The sequence below is a fragment of the Rhinopithecus bieti genome, unplaced genomic scaffold (assembly GCF_001698545.2).
Source record: "Rhinopithecus bieti isolate Rb0 unplaced genomic scaffold, ASM169854v2 scaffold_30927, whole genome shotgun sequence".
NCBI lineage: Eukaryota > Metazoa > Chordata > Mammalia > Primates > Cercopithecidae > Rhinopithecus > Rhinopithecus bieti.
In genome coordinates this window covers 868,576-895,627 of record NW_016813672.1, presented here as the reverse complement: position 1 = coordinate 895,627, position 27,052 = coordinate 868,576, and the positions used below count along the sequence as shown (strand labels likewise).

General features: G+C 36.6%; 2 protein-coding genes across 4 annotated transcripts in view; one reads left to right on the top strand and one right to left on the bottom strand.

Moving 5' to 3' along the window:
- The window catches only part of KBTBD3 (kelch repeat and BTB domain containing 3), a 31,851-nt gene extending 31,228 nt beyond the window's left edge, over positions 1-623 (bottom strand). For 2 of the 3 annotated variants that reach the window (XM_017848858.1, XM_017848860.1), the window contains exon 1: positions 190-623. The gene's annotated coding sequence lies outside the window, so the exon portion shown is untranslated. The remainder of the gene's footprint in view (positions 1-189) is intronic. The other variant, XM_017848859.1, reaches the window with a different exon arrangement.
- AASDHPPT (aminoadipate-semialdehyde dehydrogenase-phosphopantetheinyl transferase) lies at positions 443-22,045 on the top strand. The gene is made up of 6 exons (XM_017848862.1): positions 443-778; positions 2,350-2,575; positions 14,011-14,132; positions 14,770-14,931; positions 17,928-17,999; positions 20,102-22,045. Exons 1-6 carry the CDS (start codon positions 596-598, stop codon positions 20,264-20,266), a joined length of 930 nt encoding a protein of 309 aa, XP_017704351.1. The 5' UTR covers positions 443-595; the 3' UTR covers positions 20,267-22,045.
- Positions 22,046-27,052: the final 5,007 nt, after the last annotated feature.

Here is a 27,052-nt window from a genome sequence, read left to right as displayed (position 1 = left end):
TGCCGCGTTGCACAACTCCAGGGGGCACCACTGCAGACCCCCTCCTAGAGGTGAAATTCTCTCGTGCCCCGTACATGAAGCAGCTGAAGCCAAGGACATTCTCTTCTCTGTGGGCCACAGGGGCCAACCCAGACCCCGAGAATAAGGGCTACCATCCCATTCCTCCCTCAGACCCCGGAGCTCACCCACCTGCAACTGCAGTCTCCGAAGTCTCCACCCCAGTCTCCCTGCCTCCAGAGGACTGGTTGCGATTGGCCTGCACCGCTGTCCCGTCAACTCTTCCGCAAGTGTGAGTGGAGTAACTGCCGGGCTCTTGGCCTTGGTCCCGCCCTTCGCTCCCCTCGGAAGCCACGCCCACGTGACGTCATACAATGCCGCAAAGCGCAGAGCTGATCTCCGTCTCCGCCCCCAGCTGCTTTCTCCGAGAGGAGGTGGCGGAGTTGGGGGCGGGCTGGGAGGGCTGTCGGTGGACCACGCGCCCATCTGCGTAGCGACGTCCCGCCCCCTGCGCACGGACGCCGGGAAGAAGGGGGTGGGGCCACGCTTGCGACCGCGCCATCAGGCCCGAGGTAACGGCGAGGTCCGCTTGCAGTGTATGGTTTTCCCTGCCAAACGGTTCTGCTTGGTGCCATCCATGGAGGGCGTGCGCTGGGCCTTTTCCTGCGGCACTTGGCTGCCTAGCCGAGCCGAATGGCTGCTGGCAGTGCGATCGATTCAGCCCGAGGAGAAGGAGCGCATTGGCCAGTTCGTCTTTGCCCGGGACGCTAAGGCAGCCATGGTACTACAGGTCTTTTTTGGTATTTACAGCCTAGGAAGCAGATGTTGGGGGAGGCGGGCCGGGCTGTGGAGACCCCACACTCCCGCGCTGGCGGCGACCTTCTCGCTGTGGAGCCTGTGGCCGGTCCGGGCGACAGCAGCCGGCGCTGCGGAGTTGCGGGCGACGCACGGCCTGGTTTCCACGGCCTTTGTAACCGCCTCGGAGGCCGCAATGGCTGTAAAAATTATCTCTTTCCCCCTGTTATTTCAAATGGACACCCTCCTAAACTATGAAATAAATGTAGGGAAGGCCGACAAAATTGTGTTTTCTGTAATGAATGTTTTATGTCTTTATCTTTAAATGTTATTTTTTTTCTTTGCGTGGGTTCATAACCCATGCATATTCTGCCTGTTAAATATCCCACCATTCTCCGAGGACTCCCTGCACGCGGTAGGCCCTAGAAATTATTGGCAGTATGATATAGTTCGTAGCCCTGCGCTCCCCAGGACTGAAGCCAATGAACCTGAAGCCGGAGAGGATACCTTCCTCACTAGATGCCATGGGAAACAGTATTTTACGTAGATTTATTTTAACTATTATTTTGAAGCAACAAATGGAAAACGGGATTTCCAAACAAATAATCTCTAAAATATGGTGCAATTTGAAGCAACCGTGAATTACCATCATTTAAAAGACAGTCTTTTCTTAAAAATGTCCCATATTGAAACACCTTTCTGTTTGAGATGTTGACTAGTTGATAATGATAAGGCATATTGGTGAAAATTTTTTACACTTATAATTTGTAAGGAATTGTGAAATGAACTACTTTTAAAAGCCTGCAGTTTTAAAAGTCAGTGTTAGAATTGAAGAAGAAAAAAATCTGAAAGATATTTTAAAATACATACTTTGTCATCTTATATTCTTGTTTTTGTGTGTGTGTGTGTGTGTTTAGTAATTATTTAAAAAATAATATTTGGAGGTGGGAGAGAGCAGAACAAGATAGGTGATGCCTTGCTAATCGTTGAAGCTGGGTGATCAATATATGGGATCTAGAAATACATATGCACAAATGTAGATACAGGAGGGCTGTCACTGCAAAGTTGTTTGTGACAGCAGGTCTAGAGCCAGCCTAAAATGTCCAATAAAGGGGAAATAATATTATGAAATATGCTACAGTTAAAATTGCACGGACCAGATGGATGTGTACAGACATAAAATAATTCCCAATACTTATAAATTTAGAAGCTTATATGTGGTAGAATACTACATAAGTATAATCTCATGTATGTGTTTATATGTAGAGTTAGCAAAAATATGTAAATGCACATATATTTAAATACAGAAGAGACTGACAGGATGCCAGCTGTTAACTTTGGTCGCTAGCAAAGGAGAGGGAATTGTTAAGGTGGGCTTTAACTTTTTATCTACTTAAGCGTTGGTTAAGTTTAAGTTAACGTGTGTTTAATCCTTAAATATTTTGAAAAGTTTTAAAAATGAAAATTTTAGAAGCAAAAAAAAAATACTTTTACACGTAGTGTGGTTGTATCTTTGGCAGACATCAATACATACCAAATGTTTTATGTACTTAACAGGCTGGTCGTCTGATGATAAGGAAATTGGTTGCAGAGAAATTGAATATCCCTTGGAATCATATTCGTTTGCAAAGAACTGCAAAAGGAAAGCCAGTTCTTGCAAAGGACTCATCGAATCCTTACCCGAATTTCAACTTTAACATCTCTCATCAAGGGGACTATGCGGTGCTTGCTGCTGAACCTGAGCTGCAAGTTGGGATTGATATAATGAAGACTAGTTTTCCAGGTAACATTGCATTTTTGTACTACAGCAGTTAAGTGTCTTGATGCCTCAGTTCTTACCTATTGAGTAATCTCAGGCCAGGAGGTGTATTAGAGATATTTAAGTTTAGAGAAAATGTGCTCAGTACAGAAAGGTAATGGAGAGCATAAATCTGAAAAGGGTATATTTCCATGAATATTTACAGACTTACAAATAAATAATAGATTATCCGTTACTGGTGATCCATATAATACTTTGCCTAGAGGTAAAATGAAATTCTTTTTGAATTGTACTTTGACTTATTTCACTTAAACATTAACCACAATTTTTCAGTTAAATTGTTAGTTTGTTTTTAAAAAAAATCTCAATAGTAAAGTGCATTGTAGTCCTTATGTAGAGATAACATATGCAGTTGACCCGTGAACAATATAAGTTTGAACTGCATGGGTCTACTCCTGGGAATAATTTTCTGTACCCGCAGATTCTGCATCCACAATCAAACGCATATCAAGATTCAGTATTTGCGGGATATGAAACCTGAGGATATGGAGGGCTGACTTCATATATGCGGGTTCCACAGGGCTGCATGCGCAGATTTTGGTATCTGAGGAGGGTCCTGGAACTAGTCCCCAGTGGATACCAACGGGCGACTCTTTGTTCTGTATCTAAATACAGCTCTTTTTAGCCCATTTATGCAAGTAAAATGAGGAGCAAACATTATTAAAGTAGTTAAGTTGCTTATATATTGCCTTAGAAATTTGTTACTGGTGGCTTTAAGGACCACTAACATTTGTGGTGGGGTTGAATGTACACCCAGGCAATTTAATACATACTAAATACAGGTTCTCTTAATGACTGTATACTTGTCGTTGTCACTAACATTTAATGAACACTTAACCATGTGCCATGGCATTTTATATAGAGCTTTAGATATATTCTGTGATTTAATTCTCTCAACTGCCCTATGATGTATATACTGCTATTTTTACAGAAGATACGTAACAGGCTAAGAAGAAACCTTTTAATAAAAGAAGCCACATCTTCCTAATTTCATAGTAAAACTGTCTAATCTCCATACTGCCTGCACCATATGTGGTTTGAATATGTGGCTCTCTCAGTCTGTAAGTCTTGTATTAATTTTCTCTCACTCCCATTTCTGCATAGATAACTCCTATTTACTTGTTAGATTTCACCTTAACTTTACTTTAGGGAAGCTTTGTGAGCCTTCAATCTAAGCTAGGTTCTTTTGTTGTAGGCTCTCATAAAATACATTTTCCTTATTTCAGTAATGTGTCTCAGTTGATTATTCATCAGGATGGTTGATTATCTTTTCCTGGTACTTAAAAGCTGTGTGAGAGCAAGCACCATGTTAGCTACATCAGAGTTTAATCACTATCACATCTCTTAGTACCTTGCCTAGTATATAATAGTAAAATATTTGTTAAATGAATGAATAAACACTGTGCTGTTGTAGGCTTCAGTGTAGCTGTGAATCTCTTCTCCCTTTTGCTTTTATTGTCCTTACCTTGCATTTTCCTACTAGCTACTCTTTCTCTTACCTACTCATAAACCTTTCCAATATAACTCTATTCTCAGGTTTGCTCAGAACAAGGCCCTACTAGTGATTTTGGAAACCTTGTAACAGATTGTTGATCTGATTCCCTTCAAGGAATTTTGTTTAACCTCCTGAAATTGTTTGCTACATTTTGTATGATGTGTACACGTGCATTTTTCTTAGGAAAGGATCTGGTATTCAACAGGGATATAGGTGGCTTACTCTAAAAAAATTGCTGCCATAGAAGATTCTTAGCATGGGAATTAGCCCATATATTCTTACAGCTTTCTGCTGTCATTATAGGAACTTTTTCTAAAATCAGAAATGGAAAGGCCATTGTTTTTTACAGTGCAGTCAGCACAACTACACGGTAATAAATTGGCCCAGTGGGTTGTTATCTGCTTGGAAATGATACCTCTGAGAAACAGATTTTATTACCAGTTAACTTGATGGGCGGTGTTGGCTATGGTCAGTGCTGGATAAACAAGTAATTAATAACTGAAGCTTTTAATAAATGATAGAAAGACAGTTGAGCAAAAATTTCAGATTTAGTTTTCCTGTTAATTATGTTTTATTAGACCTGCTTCCACCATCTTTTTTTTTCAGTTGATCTTATTTGACTAATCACAATATCTAGGCTTTTCCTTTATTTTGTTGCGAAAAGCTATTGCTATGTCCAGTAACACAGAAAAGAAGAGAGATTTTCCAGTTGTCACTAGTATTGTTACCATGCCACTCATTTCTGAAAAATGAATGGACACAGCATGATTTCTTAATGAGGATGGGAAGTAGACACTCATTTGCTTCATTGGAGATTCTTTGAATTGCTATACTTATTGTAGTAAGTGAGGAGATTGAGCAAGGGATTTTTCCTAAGAGTCTTGCTAAATGATGGTAGTCAAAACTTAGGATAGCAGCAAGGAAAGTATGTGTTTCGTACTAAGCATCATTACTAGATTGTCAGCTCTAAAGACAGAGTTGGCTTTGGAGGTTATCATTAGTGCATTGAAAGAGTCAATTCCATTACTCCGTCTTGTTCTATAGGTAAGAATCCTGTAGGAACTTAGAGAATCTTTTTCTTTCATGGTGCATTAACCGTTTTTACTGAGTGCAGCTCATTTCCCTCCCTCTACCTGTTCTCCCACTGTTGGCTGTAGCCAGGCAGGAGAGAATGTATCTAGTATATAGCCTACTATATGCCAGGGTGGTGCATTCTTACTCTTAGGAAGAATAGTGTTTTCCTGGTCTTCATCTTAATTTAAATGAAGGTTTTCCCTTCGTTTTCTAATTTTTTCTACCATTAAAGGTGTTTGAAGTGCTGAGCATAAAGGGTAACTTTTGATTTGTTTAGTTTTATGACCATGTTTACAAAGTAAGACAAAATAGGTAGACCAAATACATAAAATTATGATTGAAATTTGGGAAAGGGCTAGAATTTTCCCCTATGGTTTTACATGTTCATCTTTACATTTTCAAAATAAACTTTGCTGAATTTTTTTTTTTTTAAATGCACTTGGAATTTAAAACCTTTAAGTAGTTTTAGAAAGTCACACGTCACTTTGTACTCTGAATTCCTTACTGGAAAACCAAGTCTCCACCCTCAAGGAGTTTTCCCCCTTCCCAGTTACAGGTGGGTCTTTTTCCATTGTCAGTACGATTTGATTGTGTAACTAGTATTTACTGAGCAATTCCTACAAGTGTGTGACACTATGTTAGATGCCTAGTAGGTATTATTTCATCTTCATAAGACTAGTGCGTAAGTAGTACTGTTACTTTATATAAAAGGTTAAGACATCTGTCCAAGTTGACTTAACTAAAAAGTAAAAGTTCATATATTTAACCACTGCTCTCTACAGTATATGACCTCAGTATGAGATTTTGTTGATTCCTATTAAAAGGATTTGCAGATACCAAAATATGAAAAATTCTGTGAAACTGGGTTACATACATTTAAAGTTGTTATGGAAGAACTGATGGCTAGGAATATGAAAAATATAGTAAGGGTCCTGCCTTACCAGTTTCAAAAACTTGTGTTAGGCATTGTAAACTAAAAAGAGCATGGTACTAGTGAAAGAATAGATAACTAGAAGAGTTAAATCTTAGAGCCCAGGATATATACATATTTCAATTCAGTGAATGAAAGATTATTTATTAAATGGTGCTGGCAGAATGCGTTAGTCATGTGGATGTAAGACATACTATATACACCAATTTGGAGGAATTAGGAGTTTAAAAGTAAAAAAAAAAAATTATAATTTTAGGACAAAATAGGTTGAGTTGCAGTAAATCTTTTTCTGAATTATTTTCAAACAAGACAGAGTTCAGAATTTATCAAAGAAAGAATCGATATTTAAATTTTAAAAAATTATATTCCAAAATATAACCAAATACAAAAGATAAATAATAGAATAAGGAAAATTCTTATAACAAATTTGGTAAAGTGTCAATATCCATAATATATAAAGAGCTTCTATGAAGTGATTAAAAAATATTAATAGGCACCTTACAAAAGAACAAATTCAAGTAGTCAGTAAGCTATTACCTTAATGATGAGTAATACAAATTAAAGTAACAATGAGATGCCCATCAGATTTGTAGAAAATAGGAAAAAAACACGTGGAGCTTTTGAAAATGTCGAAAAAGAACAATCATGTAGATAGAAGCACTAGAAATTGCTACAGGCTTTTTGGAAAATAATGTTAAAATTGAAAATATACATAGTCTTTGATTTAGCAATCTTGTTTATGGTACTCTATCCAAAATATTTATGAATAACAACAAAACCTGAAGCTACTAATAGAAATTGGTTAAATAAATTAATGGTGGATGCATTCTACAGATAATTATTAGCTGTAATAAAAGAATTAGTTAGGTCTATATGAACCTGAAGGGACTTAGAATGTATATGTATATATATATTTAATATCATAATAGAGACAGGGTTTCTCCATGTTGCCTAGGCTGGTCTTGAACTCCTGGGCTCAAGTGATCTGCCTGCCTCAGCCTCCTAAGTGTTAGAATTACAGGCGTGAGCCAGTGTGCCCGGCCAATATCACATCACAGAAAAATATATGTAGCAGAATCTTTTTTTTTTTTTTTTTTTGAGATGGAGTCTGGCTCTGTTGCCCAGGCTGGAGTTCAGCGGCCCTCGGCTCACTACAAGCTCTGCCTTCCGGGTTCACGCCACTCTTCTGCCTCAGCCTCCCAAGCAGCTGGGAGTACCGGTGCCCACCACCACGACCAGCTAATTTTTTGTATTTTTAGTAGAGACGGGGTTTCACCGTGTTAGCCAGGATGGTCTCGATCTCCCGACCTCGTGGTCCGCCCGCCTCGGCCTCCCAGAGTGCTGGGATTACAGGCGTGAGCCCTGCGCTCTGCCAGAATCTTATTTTTTTTTAAAACAAATGCCTCTCAGTCCCTTTAAAACAAACCAACTATGTAAAATAATTTTTTAAAACTTACAAAGTTATGAGAAAATTTCAAAAGCTAAAGGACGTAGAAGAAATGTTTTCTCTGAGATAAAATTCTCCATGAACCTTTTAATTTTAATTTTAAGAGAAAATTGTCCTTATTACTAAATTCAAGTTAAAACATACAACTCTGTCCCCCGCAAAACCTTTAATCCTCCTTTCTCGCAAACGTCAGTACTGAAAGAATCTGTATAGGAACCTGTAAATAGACTAGCTTTTACAGGAAATTGAATTGATGGTATATAGGATACATCTGAGAAACACTTCCAGAATGAAGGGGAATGAATAAGGAGATAGGACTGAACATAGAGATTTGGTTTATGAAAATATATATTATTGAAGGAGATGACAGATTAAATGGATAAGAAACAAACAAGATTGGGATTAGACAGATTTAATTCCAGTTTAAAAAAGAATAAAAAATTCTGGAGACAGGTAGTAGTGATGATTGTACAACAGTATGAGTGTACTGTATACCACTGAACTGTATACTTAAAAATGGGTGAAATTATATATATTGTACTACAATAGAGAAGAAATCATACATAGAATATCAGAATTAAATTTTCTGGAAAATGCAACAGTCCTGCTAGTATCCAAATAATAAAATAATTTATCTTGAAACTAGAGTACGTTTAGTCCTAGATTTCTTTTCTATCATAGTAATAGGACCATAGCATGTTATTTTAAAATTTTGATCAGGGTATCAAAATCAGCTAGGGTGGTCATTAAAAATACAGATTCCTTGAAACCACTGCAGACCTGTGGGAGCCACAATTTCTGAGGGTACAACAGGGTTTTTTTTTTTTTTTTTTTTTTTTGAGACGGAGTTTCACTCTTTGTTGTCCAGGCTGGAGTGCAGTGGTGCAATCTCGGCTCACTGCAACCTCCGCCTCCTGGGTTCGAGTGATTCTCTTGCCTCAGTCTCCCGAGTAGCTGGGATTATAGGCACCTGCACCATGCCTGGCTAATTTTTGTATTTTTAGTAGAGATGAGGTTTCAGCACGTTGTCCAGGCTAGTCTCGAACTCCTGACCTCAGGTGATCTGCCCACTTCAGCCTCTCAAAGTGCTGGGATTACAGGCGTGAGCCATCGTGGCCGGCCGGGTTTCTGTATTTAAACAATATTCCCAGTTGATTGTTTGGCATATTAATGTTTGGGAAACTCTGTATTGGATGTAATTTACAGAACTAACAAAAAGAAAATTTATAGCCCATTTACCATTTTTTATGAGTGATATCAGAAAGTCATTGCCTCAACTCTAACAAAATTAAAGTTTTATTAACACTTACTAGAACACAGTGTAATTGTATATTTGAGCAAACTTCTGAAAGATGGCTTTTGAAGCTTAAAATGATAAAAGGAAACCACAAAGTCAACAGATATGATTTCATATTAAATCATCTTTCACAAACCAGAGAATATATTTGTGGCAAATTTGACAGACAAAGGTTAATGTTGTTAAGATGTGAAATGCCCCTCTAAATATCAATGGGAAAACCACTTAAGCCCTACTTGATGAATATAGGAAGGACTTCATAAAAACAGTTGACAAAAGAAGATACACATTTAACAATGACTTTCACAGCAGCCTCAGAGCTAATATTTATTAGATACTTGATAGTTCCAGGCGTTTTACATGTTTATTCTTAATCTGCCCAATTCTTTGTCCCTATTTTACAATTTGAGAAACAGCCATAGAGATGTTAAGTAAATGTTAAATAAATAACCTACAGGTTGAGTATATCCCTAGTGGGAAATCCACGGTGCTCCTGAGTTTTTCCTTTGAGTATAATTTTGATGCTCAAAAAGCTTGGAGTTTTATAGCATTTTGGATTTCAGATTTTCAGATTAGGGATACTCAATCTGTAGCTCAGAAGTGATGAACCAGCATCTGAAAATTTGACTCCAGGGACATAAAATTAAAGCTCTTAAGGGTACGTGAATGTGTGTGCTTATGTATAATTTAAATTGTATCTACGTGTATATTAGTTTCTTCAGGCTGCCTAACAAAGTACCTCAAACATGGTGTCTTCAAGTGACAGAAGGCTCTTTAAGTTTGGGAAGGCTGGAAGTTAAGGTGTCAGCAGGGCCATGGTCTCTCTAAAGGTTCCAAGAAAGAATCCTTCCTTGCTTCTTCCTAGTTTCTGCTCATTCCTAGCAGTCCCTGGCTTGCAGTTGCATCACTCCAATTTTTGCCTTCACCTTCAAATGGCTTTTTCTGTCTCCTCTCTGTGTCTGTCTCTTCTTGTAAGGACACCAGGCATTGGATTCAGGGCTCACTTTAATTAGGTATGACCTGATCTTAACTTGATTACGTCTATAAAGACTCTATTTCCAAATAAGGTCACATTCTAAGGTTCTGGGTGGACATGAATTTCAGGAGACACCCTTCAACCCAGTAGAGTCCATTCTCTGGCCCCCTGCAAAATTTATATCCATCTAACATACAACGTAAATTCACCCCATCCCAGCATCAGCAATTCTCAGCCCATTCCAGCATTAACTCTAAATCTCATGTAAGTGTTAATGTCATCAACCCAAAAAGTGGCAAAATCTCATCATCTCAATCATCTAAATCAGCTATATGTGAAACTGGAGTATGATCCTTCTTGGGGCAAAATTCCTCTCCATGGGTGGACTTGTGAAAGCAGAAAACAAGTCTTCTAAAATACAATGGTAGGAGAGGCATAGGATAGACATTCCCATTCCAAAAAGAAGTTTGAAGTAAAAAGGGATCATGGTTCTCAAACATATTCCAAACCCAGCAGAGTAAATTCATTAGGTTTCAAAGCCCAAAAATAAAAAGGCTTCTTGCTCTGTCCTCTTGGTCGTCGTCTTCATTCTCTGGAGTTCTTCCTAAAAGGATAACATTCGCAGCCCAGTAGTTCTAGCTCTGTCAGCCTGTTTCTTGCCTCTGTGTGTTAATAACTATATGTGTTGATAAACAGTGTAAGAGCAACTGAAGTTTAGGACTGCCTAAATGGTGAGTCTCAAACCTAGGTGGATGTATTTCACTCTAGTGCTTTTTCTGCTGTACTTCACGAATTGAGGGCTTAACTATAAATACATCCTTTGATAGTAACATGTAGTTTGTGAAACCTATATTGGCAGCTCAGATATTTTTGTGTTATTCTAGGTTTGTGTCTGGATAAGTTCCTGGACAAATGAGCTGATAAGTGAAGCATTACGGCGTATACATACTAACTCATATCTTAGAAGACTGGCACTTCTCCTAGAAACAAAATTATATATAATTCTATTATATACAGTTCAGTACTTAGAAAGTGAAGCTATTGGAATTTCTAATATGATTTGTTATCTAAGGCTAGATTTTGGTACTTTGAAGCAAGCACGTAGTTGGGCATTGCTTAACTCCCTTCCACGTGCCTCAAAAATGACCAGCCCATTTTCCTAAAGGCTGAGGTACTGTTATATATACATATTTATGTATACATATTGGTGACCTTGTTTTGGAGAGGGATTAATATAGGTAGGCCCTGAGGTTCTGGTACTACTAGAATTTTTTTTTTATAGGCCAGCAATAGTTGCTCAAGGCATTAGAGCTACATGATTTTGTTGTATGTTACTACTGTGTTTAAAATAAAACATTAGTTTCTGTGTGGTCTTAATTAGCTAATCGTTGCACAATACAATATCTAACACTGCTCTCCTTAATGATCAAGCTATAAGATGGAGGAGGATCAGGTTTTTCTCAGCTTGACTGATGATTCTCTGTGTATGTAATGGTAGTATTAGAACTTGCCAACATGTATGTCCAGTAATTGTGCTGTCTTCAAATAGCTTAAGGGACAAATTCACTGTTCTTCCTACCAATTTTTCTTTATTCCAGTTTCCGAGGTAAACTGTATTTAACACTTAACAGTTATTTGCCCACTGTATATCCACCATAATGCCACAGTGTGGCGCTGCTGTGCTTTGGCTGAATATTTACAAAATCACCTTTTCCTATTGCTGTCAAATTTTTATTTTGTGAACTAAATAAGATGCTCTAAAGTATATGAAAATGCACTCATATCGGTATTTCTTGACTGAACATAATGAGTTATGTGATTGCTTTCTAGTGATTGTGCCAGATTGATTGCCTTTTATGTTAATCAGTTTTTTAATAGCATACTTATTTAAATTTTTTTGCTTGATTGCCCCATCTTATTTAGTTAAAAATCAGAAGGCTTCTTGGAGGTTATAAAAATAAAATTTGAAGAAAGCAGCAAGCAAAATGAACACTATAGATGACAAAATGCGTATCTTTTTAAATGCAGATTTTTTGGACATTAATCTGTTAGAACTACAGTTTCACTCAAAATATATAATGCAGTCTTCCAAACCAAAGATAGTTTGTTCCTCCCATTATTGTTACATATGCTGTTTGTGCCAAAATCCATTCAACAGGAAACAGTTTATGATTTTTGGAGATATAGTGTCCCCAATGTTTAAAATTTCCAGATTTACTTTAGTTACTTCAGAAGCTTTCTGTCTTTACTTTCTTTAAGGTGTTCTTTAAGGTGTTATTTATCAAGCCAGTATGTACTATTGATGCATTGAACAAAACAGTTTTTATTGAGGGGCTTCTATTAATGTTAGTCTCAGGAAGGTGTTGAGGAGTAAACACCAAACAATCAAAGGGATCCGTGGCCCCAAAAGGGGTAAGAATTTCTTGCCATTGAACTCTTAAGATCACAATTTAATATCTCAGTGCCTGAAAATGAATGAGGATCTTTATTTTGATCCATAGTACCACATATCAGCAACAAGATGAGCAGAAATACTTCCTGATGAACTAAGAGGAGACTATTTTGACTCTTGAAGCGGGGGTACTGGGAAAGTCATAAATATTTCGTGAGAGAACCAATTTTTAATATATTCTGCCCTTGAGATGAATGTGGGAAAGGTATTTGTTTACTGCAGGAGAAACTGTAAACTCTCTATGAAGATAAGGACCATGTCTGTTTTGCTCATCATGTGGTTTGTGGTACCTAGCACTTGTATGCTTTTAGTGGAATTCTAACTGTTGAATTATCATAGAGAGAATTAGTGATTAAAGGCCAGTGAAGTATTAAGAAGGGGACGTTCAACATCTTCAACATCTTTTTTTCTCCACATATTTATTTACATAAGAAATGCCCATAGAGAGTGTTGTATCAGCTATCTCTTTAAGAATTGTGTTAATCATTTGAGAATGTCAAATTTTGGAGTTGGTTATTTTAGAAGTGAGAATTTGAGTAAGCCCATATTAACAGAATCCTCAAAGGGATTACCTTCAAAAGGTTTTCTGGAAAATAATGTAATAAGGAACTAAGGATACAGGGCAGTTGAATATTTAGGAAGTAATTTACCATATAATAGTTAACATTCATGTATACACTCAGTAAATGTTTGTGGTTCACCTACCTCTGATAGGCCCATTAGGCTGTAAGTATAAAAGGCAAGAACAGTGATCAATTTGTTTTTAATATTAGTTGAATACATATTTGTGTAAATATTTATACATATTATGCATATTTATATAAAATGAATGCTGGTAGAAAGTTCGTGCTTGGTGGTAAGGACACACAAACACATAATTTTAATGTTTGGGAAAATTCAATACCAGAGGCCTACCATGAATTTTAACATGTATTTTACCCCTTAGTTCTGGGAATGAGATCCTTTGGGTTGTATCTTTTGTCATTTATTTTTCGAATGCTATGTAATGTTTTGTTATCTATGAAATAGTGGCACTAAAGATATGTTTCAAGTTTTTTTAAATGAACTTATTTTGCAACTGTAACCATGAAAGAATAATGAAAATGTTTTTATTTGAAGAAGTCATATTAGAAAACAAGTTGGAAAACATTTTAAAGAAGGTAAGTATTAATTTTTTAGCCATGGCAATAATGTAGAATAAAAGAACACTTTTCAGCTTTCTGCTAATTTTCCAAAAATTATAGTAAAAGAATTATTCCCTTTTTTTCTCTGTTACATAACAAAATAAGACTTTAGAATAATATGGTTCTACTTTAGGAGTATTTTAATTGGGCTTCTGATAAATACCCTTTTATATAAGAAATTTCCTGTTAATTAAAATTTGTAACAGCTTTGGCTGCTAAATTGTATCAAAACTTTTTGGGGCATATATTGATGCAACCATATGGTTTTCCTGCTTAAGTAATAATTTATAGAATATCACCAATTCTTGTTAAACTACTCTTATATTTCTGGGCTAACCACTGCTTGTCATAGTGTGTTTACTGTTTCAATTTTCAAGTTGTTTTGACTTGCTGAGATTTGGTTTAGGATTATTTTAAATGTATTCAAAAGAATGGTTGCCCTTTAGATCTTTGGGGGGTGCTGTCTTGAACAGTTTTAGTAATAGAGCAACTTTTTATTTTTTAATAGAACTGCTATTTAATTTTTATTTCCTTAACTGACAGGTCGTGGTTCAATTCCAGAATTCTTTCATATTATGAAACGAAAGTTTACCAACAAAGAATGGGAAACAATCAGAAGCTTTAAGGATGAATGGACTCAGCTGGATATGTTTTATAGGAATTGGGTATAATTCTTTCTAATTTTGAAAGCAAAAGTCTATAATGATTCCATTATCTTCATTTAAAGTCAGAGTCCTTGGTTACCCAGTAGTGTCCAAACAGTGCTTGAAGGAAATGGGTGATTGCTTGAGAATGTTATGGTTTTTATGCATATATTACATTATAATGACATTTCATTTTAAGAAAATTTAACCTATATATAATGCTCAGTTAGAAAGTACTTACTTAAAGCTGAAACAAAGCATTACGATTTGTAAATAATGTTTTCTGTCATAAAGGAACTAATACACCTGAGGTCTTATGTAACAAACACTGATATATATATATTACTACATGCCAGAAGACATTACTTCAAGCTCTTTATAAGTTTGTTTAATATACATGACATCCCTATGAGGAAGGTATTGTTATCATGATTGCAGGTTGCATACAAGGGGATACAGGCACAGAGAGCTTAAATGATTTGCCCTAAGATCATGTGGATGGTTTGTTTTCATGCTGTAAGGGTTTTTTAAAAAAAGCTTATAGCCATATAGCTGTAATGTAGCATAGCATTGAAACTCCCTATCTGTTGGGCCTGTAGATTCTATGAAAAATTTTTGTCGACTGAATTCTAAGAGAAAATGTCTTTCTGTATCTTAGGCACTTAAAGAAAGCTTCATAAAAGCCATTGGTGTTGGACTAGGATTTGAATTGCAGCGGCTTGAATTTGATCTATCTCCATTAAACTTGGATATAGGCCAAGTTTATAAAGAAACACGTTTGTTCCTGGATGGAGAGGAAGAAAAAGAATGGGCATTTGAGGTAAGAAATTTATTAGAATTGTTATAACTAAGAATTTCTATTTTTTATGCGTGTATGTATGATTGATTTGGGTAGGCTAGTCACTGAATTTGGACGCAACTGAATCCAGTCCTGCTGCTCTGAAAGTGAAATCAGGGCTACCATGAGAGCATGTAACATTTATGCTAATACTTGAAAGATGTTGTTGAAAGATGTCATTGTGAGTTCAGAATGGAAAAAGAAAAGAGGCTCTGAAAAGGAGCTTTGCATGTATGAACAGCCAAAAGCAGCCACTTTAGCTGGGCCGTAATGAGGGTATTTAAGAGAGATTCCAGATCAGGCTGGTAGATCCTGCAAGGTATTGATCAAGTTAAGTATTTTGGTCTCTTACTGTATTTTGTTTCTGTCACTAGCAGTTCCTGGTTGCTAGTGAGAGAAGCCAACACACACTAATTCAAGGCAAAAAAACCCCCAAAACAGTATTATAGGTTACTAGAATTATTCGGCAACTGTCCCCAGTATTAACTAGAATTAGGGGATGAAATATTCAGAGCTCTTTTTGTCTCCTACGTTTGCCTTTCTCTACATTTTGGCTTTGGTTTTCTCCTACCTATGTTTTTCATTCTATACACCAGCTTTCTCAGCCTCTCTGGTCTACATGACAGAAAACATGGCTCTTGCATGTAACATACTGTTGTTGCATGTAACAATTTATGGTTTACAACAATTTACAGTTTAAAGCCCCAAACAAACTGGTAAACTCACTTTCTGTTCCAAGTCCAAAAATCCTAGAGAAGGGACTCCCTGACCTAGCTTGGGCTAGTTGTTTATTTCCAGACCGGTCATTATACTGTGATTGGTCCTGCTTGTGTCCAGCAAATGGGCTGTAGAGCAGTTCTCTGACTTAGAAGATAATCTATTGTGATACAGAATACTAGAAAATAAATGAGATGTTAAGTTTGAGATACCAAACATCTAAGTGAAGATGTCAAATAGGTGAATGGAATGGAGGGCTGGACTAGAGAAAAAAAAATTAATAATGGTTATAAGTATAACCATTATGTCAGTGGTAGTTGAAACCATGGATTTGAAGTTGGAACTATGAGATTACCTAAGGTGCAGCTATATATTGAATCTGTGAAGAGAGAAGTGCAAATTGAAGCCACAAGAAGTTAGAAGTAAGGCCAAGAATAGAGCCCTGAGAATATAGATGGTCCCCAATTTATGATGGTTCAACTTTTTTTGACTTTATGACAGTATGAAAGTGATAATGCATTCAGTAGAATTCATATTGCAGAACCCACACAACCGTTCCTTTTCTCATTTTCAGTACAGTATTCAATAAATTACATGAGATATTCAACATTTTATTATAAATGAGGCTTTGTGTTAGATGATTTCGCCCACTGTAGGCTGATGTAAGTATTCTGAGCACATTTAAGGTAGCCTATGCTATGCTATGATGTTTGGTAGGCTAGGTGTATTAAATGCATTTTCCATGTAACCATATTTTCTTACAGTGGGTTTAATGGGATATAACATCATTGTGAGTCGAGGAGCATCTATACTAATATTCAAAGGCAGATTTGTGGAGGAGACTGATAAAGAATGACCAAAATGGTATAAGAGAGTAGTGTTGGTATCCAAGGACAGAAAGCATTTTGAAAAGGAGAGCTGGGTCAAAAACTGCTAGGGACTAGATGTGGTGGCTCATGCTTGTCATCCCAACACTTTGGGAGGCTGAGACACTGTCTCTACAAAAAATTTAAAAAATGAAATGTTCAAAACAGTACATCCATTAGTTAACATTCTTTAGTGTCCAACTATCAATTGTTAGTGTACATACACCTCTAATTATACATTAAGCATGCTTCTTATTTACTGAAATATTCTATACATATAAGAACTATATCTTACATGCTAGATTTCTGAAAATTATTTTGGATATTTTAAATTTGTACATTCCGGTTACTTTTTTCTTGTTTGTTTAAAGAGAAAACAGAAAAGGGCTACATAGCAGACTTTCTTTGTGATAATTTTGACATAGTAAATCTTCTGACACTTAGTCTTATATTTTTCCTCTTTAAACATATCTTAAATTTGACATTTTATGGAAGAATGCTTTAGTAAAGTGGTTTTTCAGTGAAAAGTTTGTTCAGCTTTTAAGTGTTCATAATTTTTTCTGGTAACTGTCTCAATATATATTACATTTTAAAGCCTCCTTCCCCTTTGTCTCATATGTAGGGGAAAATAGAAAATTGCATATTGGTTATGTTTTATCTATAAATTTCCACCATGATTTTTCATACGTGATAGTATGTAGTTAACTAAATGCTTACATACCAATGTTGCAACCTGATTTTTTTTTTTTTTTAACCTTGTACTTTATTATACATAGGAACATCACCAGGGAAGGACAGATAGCTATCAAGTACCTCTAGATAGGGCACATCACCTATGTAGTATTCTGGTTGAGAATGCATAACCTAAATCCACTCATTAAGAAACATCAAACAAGCCCCAAATGAGCAAAATGTTATTAATAAAAGCAGATTGGGGAATTTGTACTTTAAAACGTTAATGTCATAAAAAACAAAAGAAAGGCTGACAAGACGTGGCAACTGAATGCGATACTTGTCCCTACTTGCCCATTACTGGGCTCCTGTTCTGAAGGAGGGATATGCCACAAAGGACATTTTTGGATTAATTCACAGAATTTGGAATACAGCTAAGAAAGTATAGTTTCAGTGTTAAACTTACTGAAGTTATTAACTGATGTGGTTATGTAAGAGAATGTGCCTACTAGGAAATACATGTTGAAGTATTTAAGAGTAAAGGGCCTGCATGTATGTAACTTCTAAAGTGGTTTAGCAGTGATGGGGAAAAATATATATGCGTGTGTGAGAGTGTACATATATAGAGAGAGAGAGAGAGAATGAGATTTAGAAAATGTAAATAAAACTACATCTAGGTTTGCATATTTTATAATCTATATTTATTTACCTTTTATCTTTCAGGAAAGCAAAATAGATGAGCACCATTTTGTTGCAGTAGCTCTTAGGAAACCCGATGGATCTAGACATCAGGATGTAAGATTTTCGGATTTCTCTTTTTCCTAAATAGCATGAATCAATGTTAAATTTTCTCTTTATTGATGGAAATAGTCATTTGCCTTTATCAGTTTAGAGAGTTTTGAGATTATAGATATAGTAATACTTTTTATTAGCAAATATTAAGATCACCAGGGATTTTGTAGAAACATTTTTAAAAAGCTGTCGGGTGCAGTGGCTCACACCTGTAATCCCAGCACCTTGAGAGGCTGAGGCAGGTGGATCACCTGAGGTCAGGAGTTCCAGACCAGCCTGACCAACATGGAGAAACCCCATCTCTACTAAAAATACAAAATTACCCAGGCATGGTGGCAGGTACCTGTAATCCCAGCTACTCAGGAGGCTGAGGCAGGAGAATCGCTTGAACCTGGGAGGCAGAGGTTGCGGTGCACTGAGATTGCTCCATTGCACTCCAGCCTGGGAAACAAGCGAAACTCTGTCTCCAAAAAAAAAAAAAAGTTACCCACTTCTTCACATTCATATATGCTGAAGTATTACAACAACAAAAATAATAAAAAATGCGGCAATACTGTCATACTACTCATATTTCCAATAGACATTCAAGATTCTCTTAGTCATCTTAATGGTAGTTTATTTCTTGGTGAATTGGGGTTGTGTTGAATGTGAGAGTACCACGTTGAAGGTTGATGCATAATGGAATTACCTTGGGAATTGAATCCACTCCTCCTTTTAAAGTAATATCCTAACTTACTCCCAAAGTTACAGTGTCAAACATGTAAGAGACCTTGTGGCGTATTGTGGCATAATAATCAGTTTCAATTCTTCAGCCACAATGTTTTTATACTTTCTTATCCGATTATCTGGTAAGCAAGCAGGGGAAAACCTTAGGGTCAAAGACTCTTAGTTTGCATATAATTGTGATTCTGCAGAAGTATTTATTTAAGGAAAACAGATATGTTTTAATGAAAACTACATGCATGCCATTGTTTTTAGTAAATCAACATGAAAGAACGTAGCATGATCAATATATATGCATCGTTACTTCCACAAAAGTAACTCAGGCAACACACCATACCTTTGATAGATTAATCAAAGGATTAAGAATTCTCCATAGATTATCTTCCTTATAAAGGGATGGCATGTTAAAATTGACACCTGTTATCAGAAGATGTTCTGACCCAGGTTACTGGTCCTTCTGTTTTTAAATCTCAGCTTCACACTCCCTGCAAAAATACCTTTTGTTTTCATAGAGCTTTATAATTGTTGAAACGTGCACATTCAGTACTTACTTTTTATTTCCCTGGATAGAGCCTATTTAGGCAACAGTGGCATATTGGGAAGACTAGAGTACAGTTCACAAACTTGGGTTCCAGGCCCACATCTACCATTTAACCTGTGTTTTGAGCTTGGACAAATTGTTTGAATTGTTTGCTCTTCCTGAACCTCAGATTCCCCATCCATAAAATTGAGATATCCATATCACAACATAGCTAGGAGACCAGTCATATAAAATGAGTACTGGACCTTGTTAAAAGCGCTGTACAAAACCCAAGTACTATTTATACTGGAATGTGTGGAATATTAAAGAGGGTCTACACTGGGTTCAAATGTGAACAAGGACTCTATCTCAGAGAGTAAGATACAGTTTAAGTTTAGTATTGAATAAATAATTTCCTAAAGAAATATACATCTCTGTATAGTTATGGCAGTTTTGTCCAACCCACCTTTTAGAGTAGTATTTCACGAAAGTTCACTTTCTCACTCACCTCTATGAAAACAACCTGACTGCTTGTTAAAATTACAGATTTTGGGATCCCTTCTAACTTATATGTACTGAATCACACTTTTGAATGTAGGGCCCAGTAAATCTACATGTTAAATGCCACAGGTTTTTGTTATATAAAAAAGTTCAAGAATCAGGTTTTCTATTTCATATTTTTTTGATTTGTTGTATTGGCAACACTAATATAAGGAATAAAAACAGTGTTCTAGGAATCCTACTATGTTGTCATTTAATACTACTAAAATGTAAGTTTGTCTTACTTATTTTCATTATTATGAAATTCATCATAAGATTAACATGCAATATAACAATAAGGTAATCTGCTTTTCCCTTTTAGGTTCCATCTCAGGATGATTCCAAACCAACCCAGAGGCAATTTACTATTCTCAACTTTAATGATTTAATATCATCTGCTGTTCCCATGACACCTGAAGATCCTTCATTTTGGGACTGTTTTTGCTTCACAGAAGAAATTCCAATACGAAATGGTACAAAGTCATGATGATTCCCTGAGTAACAAAGGGAAATGAAAACTGTAATCTTCCGTATTCGCTGGAAAATGAATGCTTGTTTAGTATCAAATTTTATTTCACAAAAGTTTTTTTTAAAGAACAGAAACTTTTCCAATTAAAAAGAAAAAAAGCAGACTTCCAGTTCAAGATAGCTCACTGGAATACATGTTTACCTCTTTCTCTCCTAAATTGCATTGAATTGATAGGAAGGATGGTGGAATCTTAAAGTGATACATGCTAACTGTAGAAAAAGATAGAAAATGCACATAAGCAAAAGGAAACATTTAAATGCTATCATTCAAAGATAACTACTCTTAAAACCTTGAGTATCTTTTCGACCTTTTCTTGGCAAATGAATCCATACTAACATATTTGATTTTTAAAAACATGGGAACATACTGTTTTGTAAATTTTTTTTTAACTGCGCATCTACTGTTCATAAATATACATCTAACATAACTTTTTGTGGTTCTAACATACTTTGTTGTATAGCTAATACAAGTTAGGATGCTTTTGGCCAGAGGTAACAGTGTCCAAATGTAATTGGCCTAAGTAACCTAGGACACTGTTTAACATAACACAGGGTTCAGGGGTGTCATTAAAGACATGCTTTTTTTTGCCTTGACCTCAGTTGGTTTGTTTTGCCTTGGGCTAATCCATCTCTCAATCACAAGAGCTGCTGCTATTACTTCAGTTTTACATCTTTGTAAAATTGTATCTCAAAGACAGAAAAGGCCATTTCTTCTCATTTGTTTTATCCATGAAGAAGACTTTTAACAAAAGCCTCCAGAAGATTTCCCCTCAGTTTCCATTGACTTAGATCCAATTACAGAGAAAGGCAATGTCTGACATTTTTAGTCTGTTAGAAGTGGACTGTGTTGAAAAGAAAGAAGCTAAGCCAGGTGTGGAGAATGGAATTGGAAGCCCACTGCCTTCCCATAAGAAAAGTTTGCCATAATTTACTCATTTTTTTCTGTTAGACATTTTGATTATCTGCAGTTTATTACTACAAGCAGTGGCAGAGTGAATGTCCTTGTACATTTTGAGATACATGCTTAATTATGTCCTTGAGAAAGTTTCTAAAAGTGGAATGATTGATTTGACTGGTTCACAGGGCTTTAATTGTATGATTTATCCCTCTGATTAGTACTATATGTGTGTGACCTCCCTCCCCCGCCAGAATACTCCTTGGTCAATTGTAGGTATTCTTTTTTATTTAATTTTTGCCAATATAAAAAGTGGTATGTCACTTTTAAAATTTGTATTTCTTTCATTACAAATAAGGTTGGTATGTCAGTGTTGTTATTGGCTTTTCATATTCCTCTTGACGTGAACCGTCTGTTCGTTGTCTTTACCTGTTTTTGTTTTTAGCAAGTAGTACTTAATTTAAAGTGTGAACATAATATATAAGATGCCAAGACCATCATATTGATGACAAAAATATATTATGTGGTTGTAGTGCATGTCTTGGAGTTAAACTCTTAAGTATCAAGAAGTAAAATAATTTCATTGTTTCTGTTACTAACATTAAAAGTGTGCAAATTGTATAAAATTAGGTACTTTGATTAGTAAAAAAAAAAAAAAGAAATTGAATGTTTTATATATTTTTTTTATTTTATTAAGCATGCCCAGTTATGCCAAGCATAGTAAAAATAAAGGTCAAGTAGCATTTATAATAGAAGTACTGTTACCCCTAGCATGAGTGTAATGGTGATACGAAAAACTTTGTCTTGTCATTAAAATAATAAAAAAAATGAACATTTATTATGGAATTTCTATGAGCCTGACACTGTGTTGGATTTGTATTTTTTAATTTTAGTTTTTCTGTTACTTTTAATCAAAGTTTCATGTGTACACAGCTTTAAAAAACCAAATAGATCTGTAAGATTTTTTTTTCCTAAGGAAAAAGGCCACTACTTTGACTTCTTCCATTTTCTGTCTCCAGGGCAAGCCCTTTCAACTCTTTTAGCTATTTATTTTTTGTTGTTGTTATTTATTACCATATCTCCAAATGACAGGCTTATATTGCTTTTACTTGAATTTTAAATTTTAGGCATTGTTTCTTTGATTCTCAAAATAAAGCGTCCCTCTTCTGCTTCCCAGCATTGCATATTCCCTTTTTATCCCCTTTTCTCCTCCCAATATAATTATATCATAATTCAGTGTTTACATTGTTGACTGTGATTACACTAAGAATATGTGTACATTATTGAGATTATGTAACTGCTTTGTACAGCTGATTGATGTATTATCCTTACCATATACTAATTTTCATTTCCTTTAGTTAATTGACTTTGCATAGATTTCTACCATATGTTTGAATATCTTCTCTAATGTTCAGACATAATGATTATTCCATCAGTTTCATTCATCTTTTAAAAAATCACTCCCAGAGCAATCTGCTTTGTCCAGTTGGACTTTCCGCCTTCTATGGCTGGTGTACAGCTGTAATCCTGAGATCGCCTTTGCTATGATCCTGGGGATTGTTTGTCTCCCCTGTGTTGGATTCCCTGTTTCCCATTTGCTATCTCTCACTTCTTAGATTTACTCCATTCATGTGGAATAGCTTTTTGAGAACAAAGTGGGCATAGGAGTTACATTTTTTGAGACTTATAAAAGGAAGGGACAATCCTCCTATGCAGAGTGGTATGGGGATCTAGTTTCTTAAACCCATTATCCTGTCCCCCTCCACATGAAGCCATTTGTTAGCTCTGTATTCATACCCACTTTTTCCAAGTATTTGATGCTGCATTTTGCTGAGTTTTGTGCTGGGCTGGCACATGCTGCTTCATATTCATGTCTGCTGAGTCCGATTATAACATACTGACCAATGTATGACTTTATTGGTCTCTGTTAATATATTTCCTGCACAGGAACTCTCATAAATTGATTCTTAAAATGAATCTGTATATTTGTGTCTCTTCCATTTCAGACTCAGAAATTGAAAAGACTTGGATAAATTTTCAATTAAATTTTTCACTATCAGAATTAGAATTGTTACCTATTCAGTATCTGAAACTCAAAATCCAGTTAGGTTTGAGTAACTCAACAGCTCCTCACTAGTGGAACTATTACCATCTGAACTTGAGGACCAAATAGATTTACAAATACACATATGCAATATCTTTGGTCAAAAATATTCCTGAAAACTCCAAGTATCAATACTTTTAAAGAGGATGTGAAGAGAGCTCATGATGATGGATTTTATTTTTATGGGGTAAATAAATACACCTTCATAGTGTGAATTTGGGATTGGCAAAGGTCTTTGGATGTATTTCCAGTTTATCAGTTAATGTCAGGTAACTGCTGCATATGTCTTACGGTATTTATATTAGAAGCTATTTTGCATCTTAAGCACTCATGTATCAGGCTATTTAATTCTCATAACTCTTTGGAGTTTTATTGATGGGGAAAGTAAGTTACTAAGTTCTTGAACAACTTACTAAAGGGTATATATTCATTGAATAGTGAAGCTTGTTATTTGATCAGAGTTAGGTTCAGATCTTTAGATCCAGAACCTAAGTCAACCCCTATACTTAGTGGTGTGCTGCTGGTAAATATTTAACAACCAGCAATCCTGGGGCAGGGAAGGAGAAGCCTTTATATGTAACTTTTGCTTATTCCATGAAATATGACGTGTAACCAACACCTAGGTTTAACACCTGTTGGCATTTTGCCATATTTGCTTCAGATCTTTTCTCCTCTCATTTCAGGAATAAAACATGCAGCTGAAGACTTCCTACCTCCCAGTTACCACCCCTTCATCTTTCCCTTTCCAGGGATAATCTCCAATATTTGTGATTTTATGCTCTTACGCGTTTACTATTTGTGTATGTATAGTGTTTTGTGATTAAATCTTACATTTCCCTATTAGGATTGAAACATTAGGATGGAATCTCTTCGTGTGCTACTTAGAAGTAACAACAGTGTCAGAATAATTGAGCTCACTTAAGCCACACTTCTCAAGGATTATGTATACTTAGGAGTAGGCACTGGTGCGTTGGTAGTAACTCATCAAAAGATAGCAGTTGGTCATTTAGAGGCATTCATTTTACCTGAAGTTTTGGAAAGAATCTTTTCATAATAAAAATGTTACAGAAATTGTAAGTAGCATGCAAATTTGCCCGTATTTTAAGTAAAAAGGTGTGGGGCTTCAGAGGAATTTTCCTGCCCATGAGTACATAGTCGCTGTTCTTTACTTTTAGGGTCATTTTTGAATGAAAGAAAATTGGAAAGGAGCCAACATTAGAGAGGGGAAAAAAGTAACGTTTGTTGAGTACTTAAGCAGTAGAGCCGAAATCTTGGTGTGGTATACACCTTTGCAGGTCACCTTTAGGGGACTGACCATGTTGCAGGTGTAAGACCACTTTTTTACTATCCTAGAAGCCTTCAGCAATAGGCAAGTGAAATCCCATAAATTTGGTGGTCCTGATAGTTCCATGAGTGTTTTCTGTTGTTACTTAGCATCCTTGAAAACTCTTTTTATACTTTTTCCAGTGTTGTGTGAGCAAGAAACCTGCTAAACTAGTTGTTCTTTTCCCCTCTAAATCCACTTTCACCCTTCAGTACCCCAGGTAGCTGACTTCTATGTACCTTATTGGCCAGGCTGTCTTTTCCTTGATCGGGTTTTACAAATAGAGGTGGGAGAGGGTATTAGCAGAAGACTAGGTAGAAAGGGAAATAGGATGATTATCCACTTGCCTTCCTGCCCTGCAGTGGCTTGGATATAGCTGTGTTCCTCAGCATCACAGCTTCTGACATAGCCTTCTCCATATATAGATCTCACGGGTTCAGGAACCACTTTTCCCTGCCTTTTCATTTTAGGAGTAGAAAGATCTTGCTCTTACTTAGCCTAAGCTGCTGCACCATCTCTCGCCGATTTGTATTATTCTTGCCTACACCCTCTTTGATGATTACTTGTGGTTGTGCCATCTGTTTCCTGCTACAACCCTGAATAATACAGTAATTTGTACCATGAGTAGTCCAGGGAAAGTGGAATTCTGGAATTGGATTGCTCACATACTTGATTTATATACAAATAACTTCCTTGTCAGGGGAAATGGATGCTTATCATTGGTGGCAAGTGGTGATGTCACAGTTGCTCACATCGTCACTAGTAGTGGCATGGAGTCAGGGAATACAAGTGGAGTAGTGTTGGAAGATCAAGTGGCTGTGGCACATAGTCACTATGGTCATAGTAGGGATTACAGAGATTGTTAGGAGGGCTGGCTCTTTTGAATGTCTAGAGCATATACACAGGGAAAAGGATAAATTGAAAGCAAAGGGAAAAATTGGGGAAAAAAACACAAAAGTATCACAAAATCTATGGCAACTCTAGGGGAATATCTTGTATTTTGTAGATATAGCTAAGAATCAAGCTCTATTGTAAGGGCTGCTGAGTTGTAATACCAATTACTGGCCAATACTGAGTCTCTCATGCTAAGGGCATTGGTATGGAAGAAGTGGGACCTTCAGAAATGAGATGGGGACATTTGCGTTGCCACAGACAAGGCTGAGAACCTTGAACATGTTACATTTCCCTGAACCTTCCCTACTGGCAGAGGCAGCCCCATTTGTCTGAAGGGAAAGTCTTACCTCCTGATATAGTTTGAGATGTCGGGTTGAATTCTAACCCCCTGTGTTGGAAGTGGGGCCTGGTGGGAGGTGATTGGATCATGGGGACAGGTTTCTAATGAATGGTTTATCACCATCGTCTTGGTGCTGTCCTTGTGATAGTGAGTTCTCGTGAAACCTGGTTGTTGTAAAGCAGGTGGCACCTCCCCCTCAGTCTCTCACTTGCTTCTGCTTTCTGCCTACTCCCTGTGTAAGCTTCCTGAGGCCTCCCTAGAAGCTGAGCAGATGCCAGCATCATGCTCCCTGTGAAGCCTGCAGAACCATGAGCCAATTAAACTTTTTTCTTTATAAATTACTCAGGCTCAAGTGTTTCTTTGTGGCAACACAAGAATAGCCCAGTATGCATCTCCACTTGCCCTGCAAAGGAAAGACAGTGTATCAATGAATTCACCTGAGATGGTTCTCTCATAAGCAGGTGTCAGTTATCCTCAGGATTTACATCCACTATCCATCTTTACTTTTTGGAAAATAACAAATACCTTAAACAGAGAAGTATAAGATCAGGTCCAGGAGGAAGGGCCTATTCAGAAGAGTTGCAGAATATTGCCACTTTGCATTGTAGGGGTTTGGAGGACAGAATGGGAATAGATTCTAAGGGCATTTGACCAAAAAGGGTTACATCAGATAAGGCAGGCATACTGATGGGGATACACTCACACAGAAAATGTGAGTTGATGTGTTGGCCTGAGAATCTGGGAATGGTGATAAGTCTGTCACATTGTTTCACTGAAACCTAAACTCAGTGGTAACCTGCAGTCAACTATGTTGAAATGTTAGAACTTTCCTGACAGAAAGAGTCCAGAGCCTCAGGAAGATAGGAATGGGGATCTGTTCTTTGCTAATCTGCACATTCATCCTCTGAGGGACTGGGCTTAGAAGACAGTCACTTTGCCAAGGATGTTTTTTTAAATCCATTAGTAAATGAGTACCTTGAAAAGCCTTATGGTTTCATCTCTGTAGATCAAAGATGCTGCAGTGAATTTAGGTTACTTATTTTCAATGGGAATAATATGATTCCAGAACGGTTGAAATCATGAGATGGTATTTCAGAGTAGTAATCAAAAGAGTCTTGTGCCACAGGGGTTTCTGGTGATGGTTCATTGATCACAGGATCTCTAGGAGTAGATTAAATGGGCAGCCTG

Bases quoted from the DNA above. Each gene is read 5' to 3' on its own strand.
- AASDHPPT (XM_017848862.1), top strand. From the start codon at position 596: ATGGTTTTCCCTGCCAAACGGTTCTGCTTGGTGCCATCCATGGAGGGC. The intron at 779-2,349 runs GTACTACAGGTC...TGTACTTAACAG, and splicing joins GGGACGCTAAGGCAGCCATG to GCTGGTCGTCTGATGATAAG. The intron at 18,000-20,101 runs GTAAGATTTTCG...TTTCCCTTTTAG, and splicing joins ATGGATCTAGACATCAGGAT to GTTCCATCTCAGGATGATTC.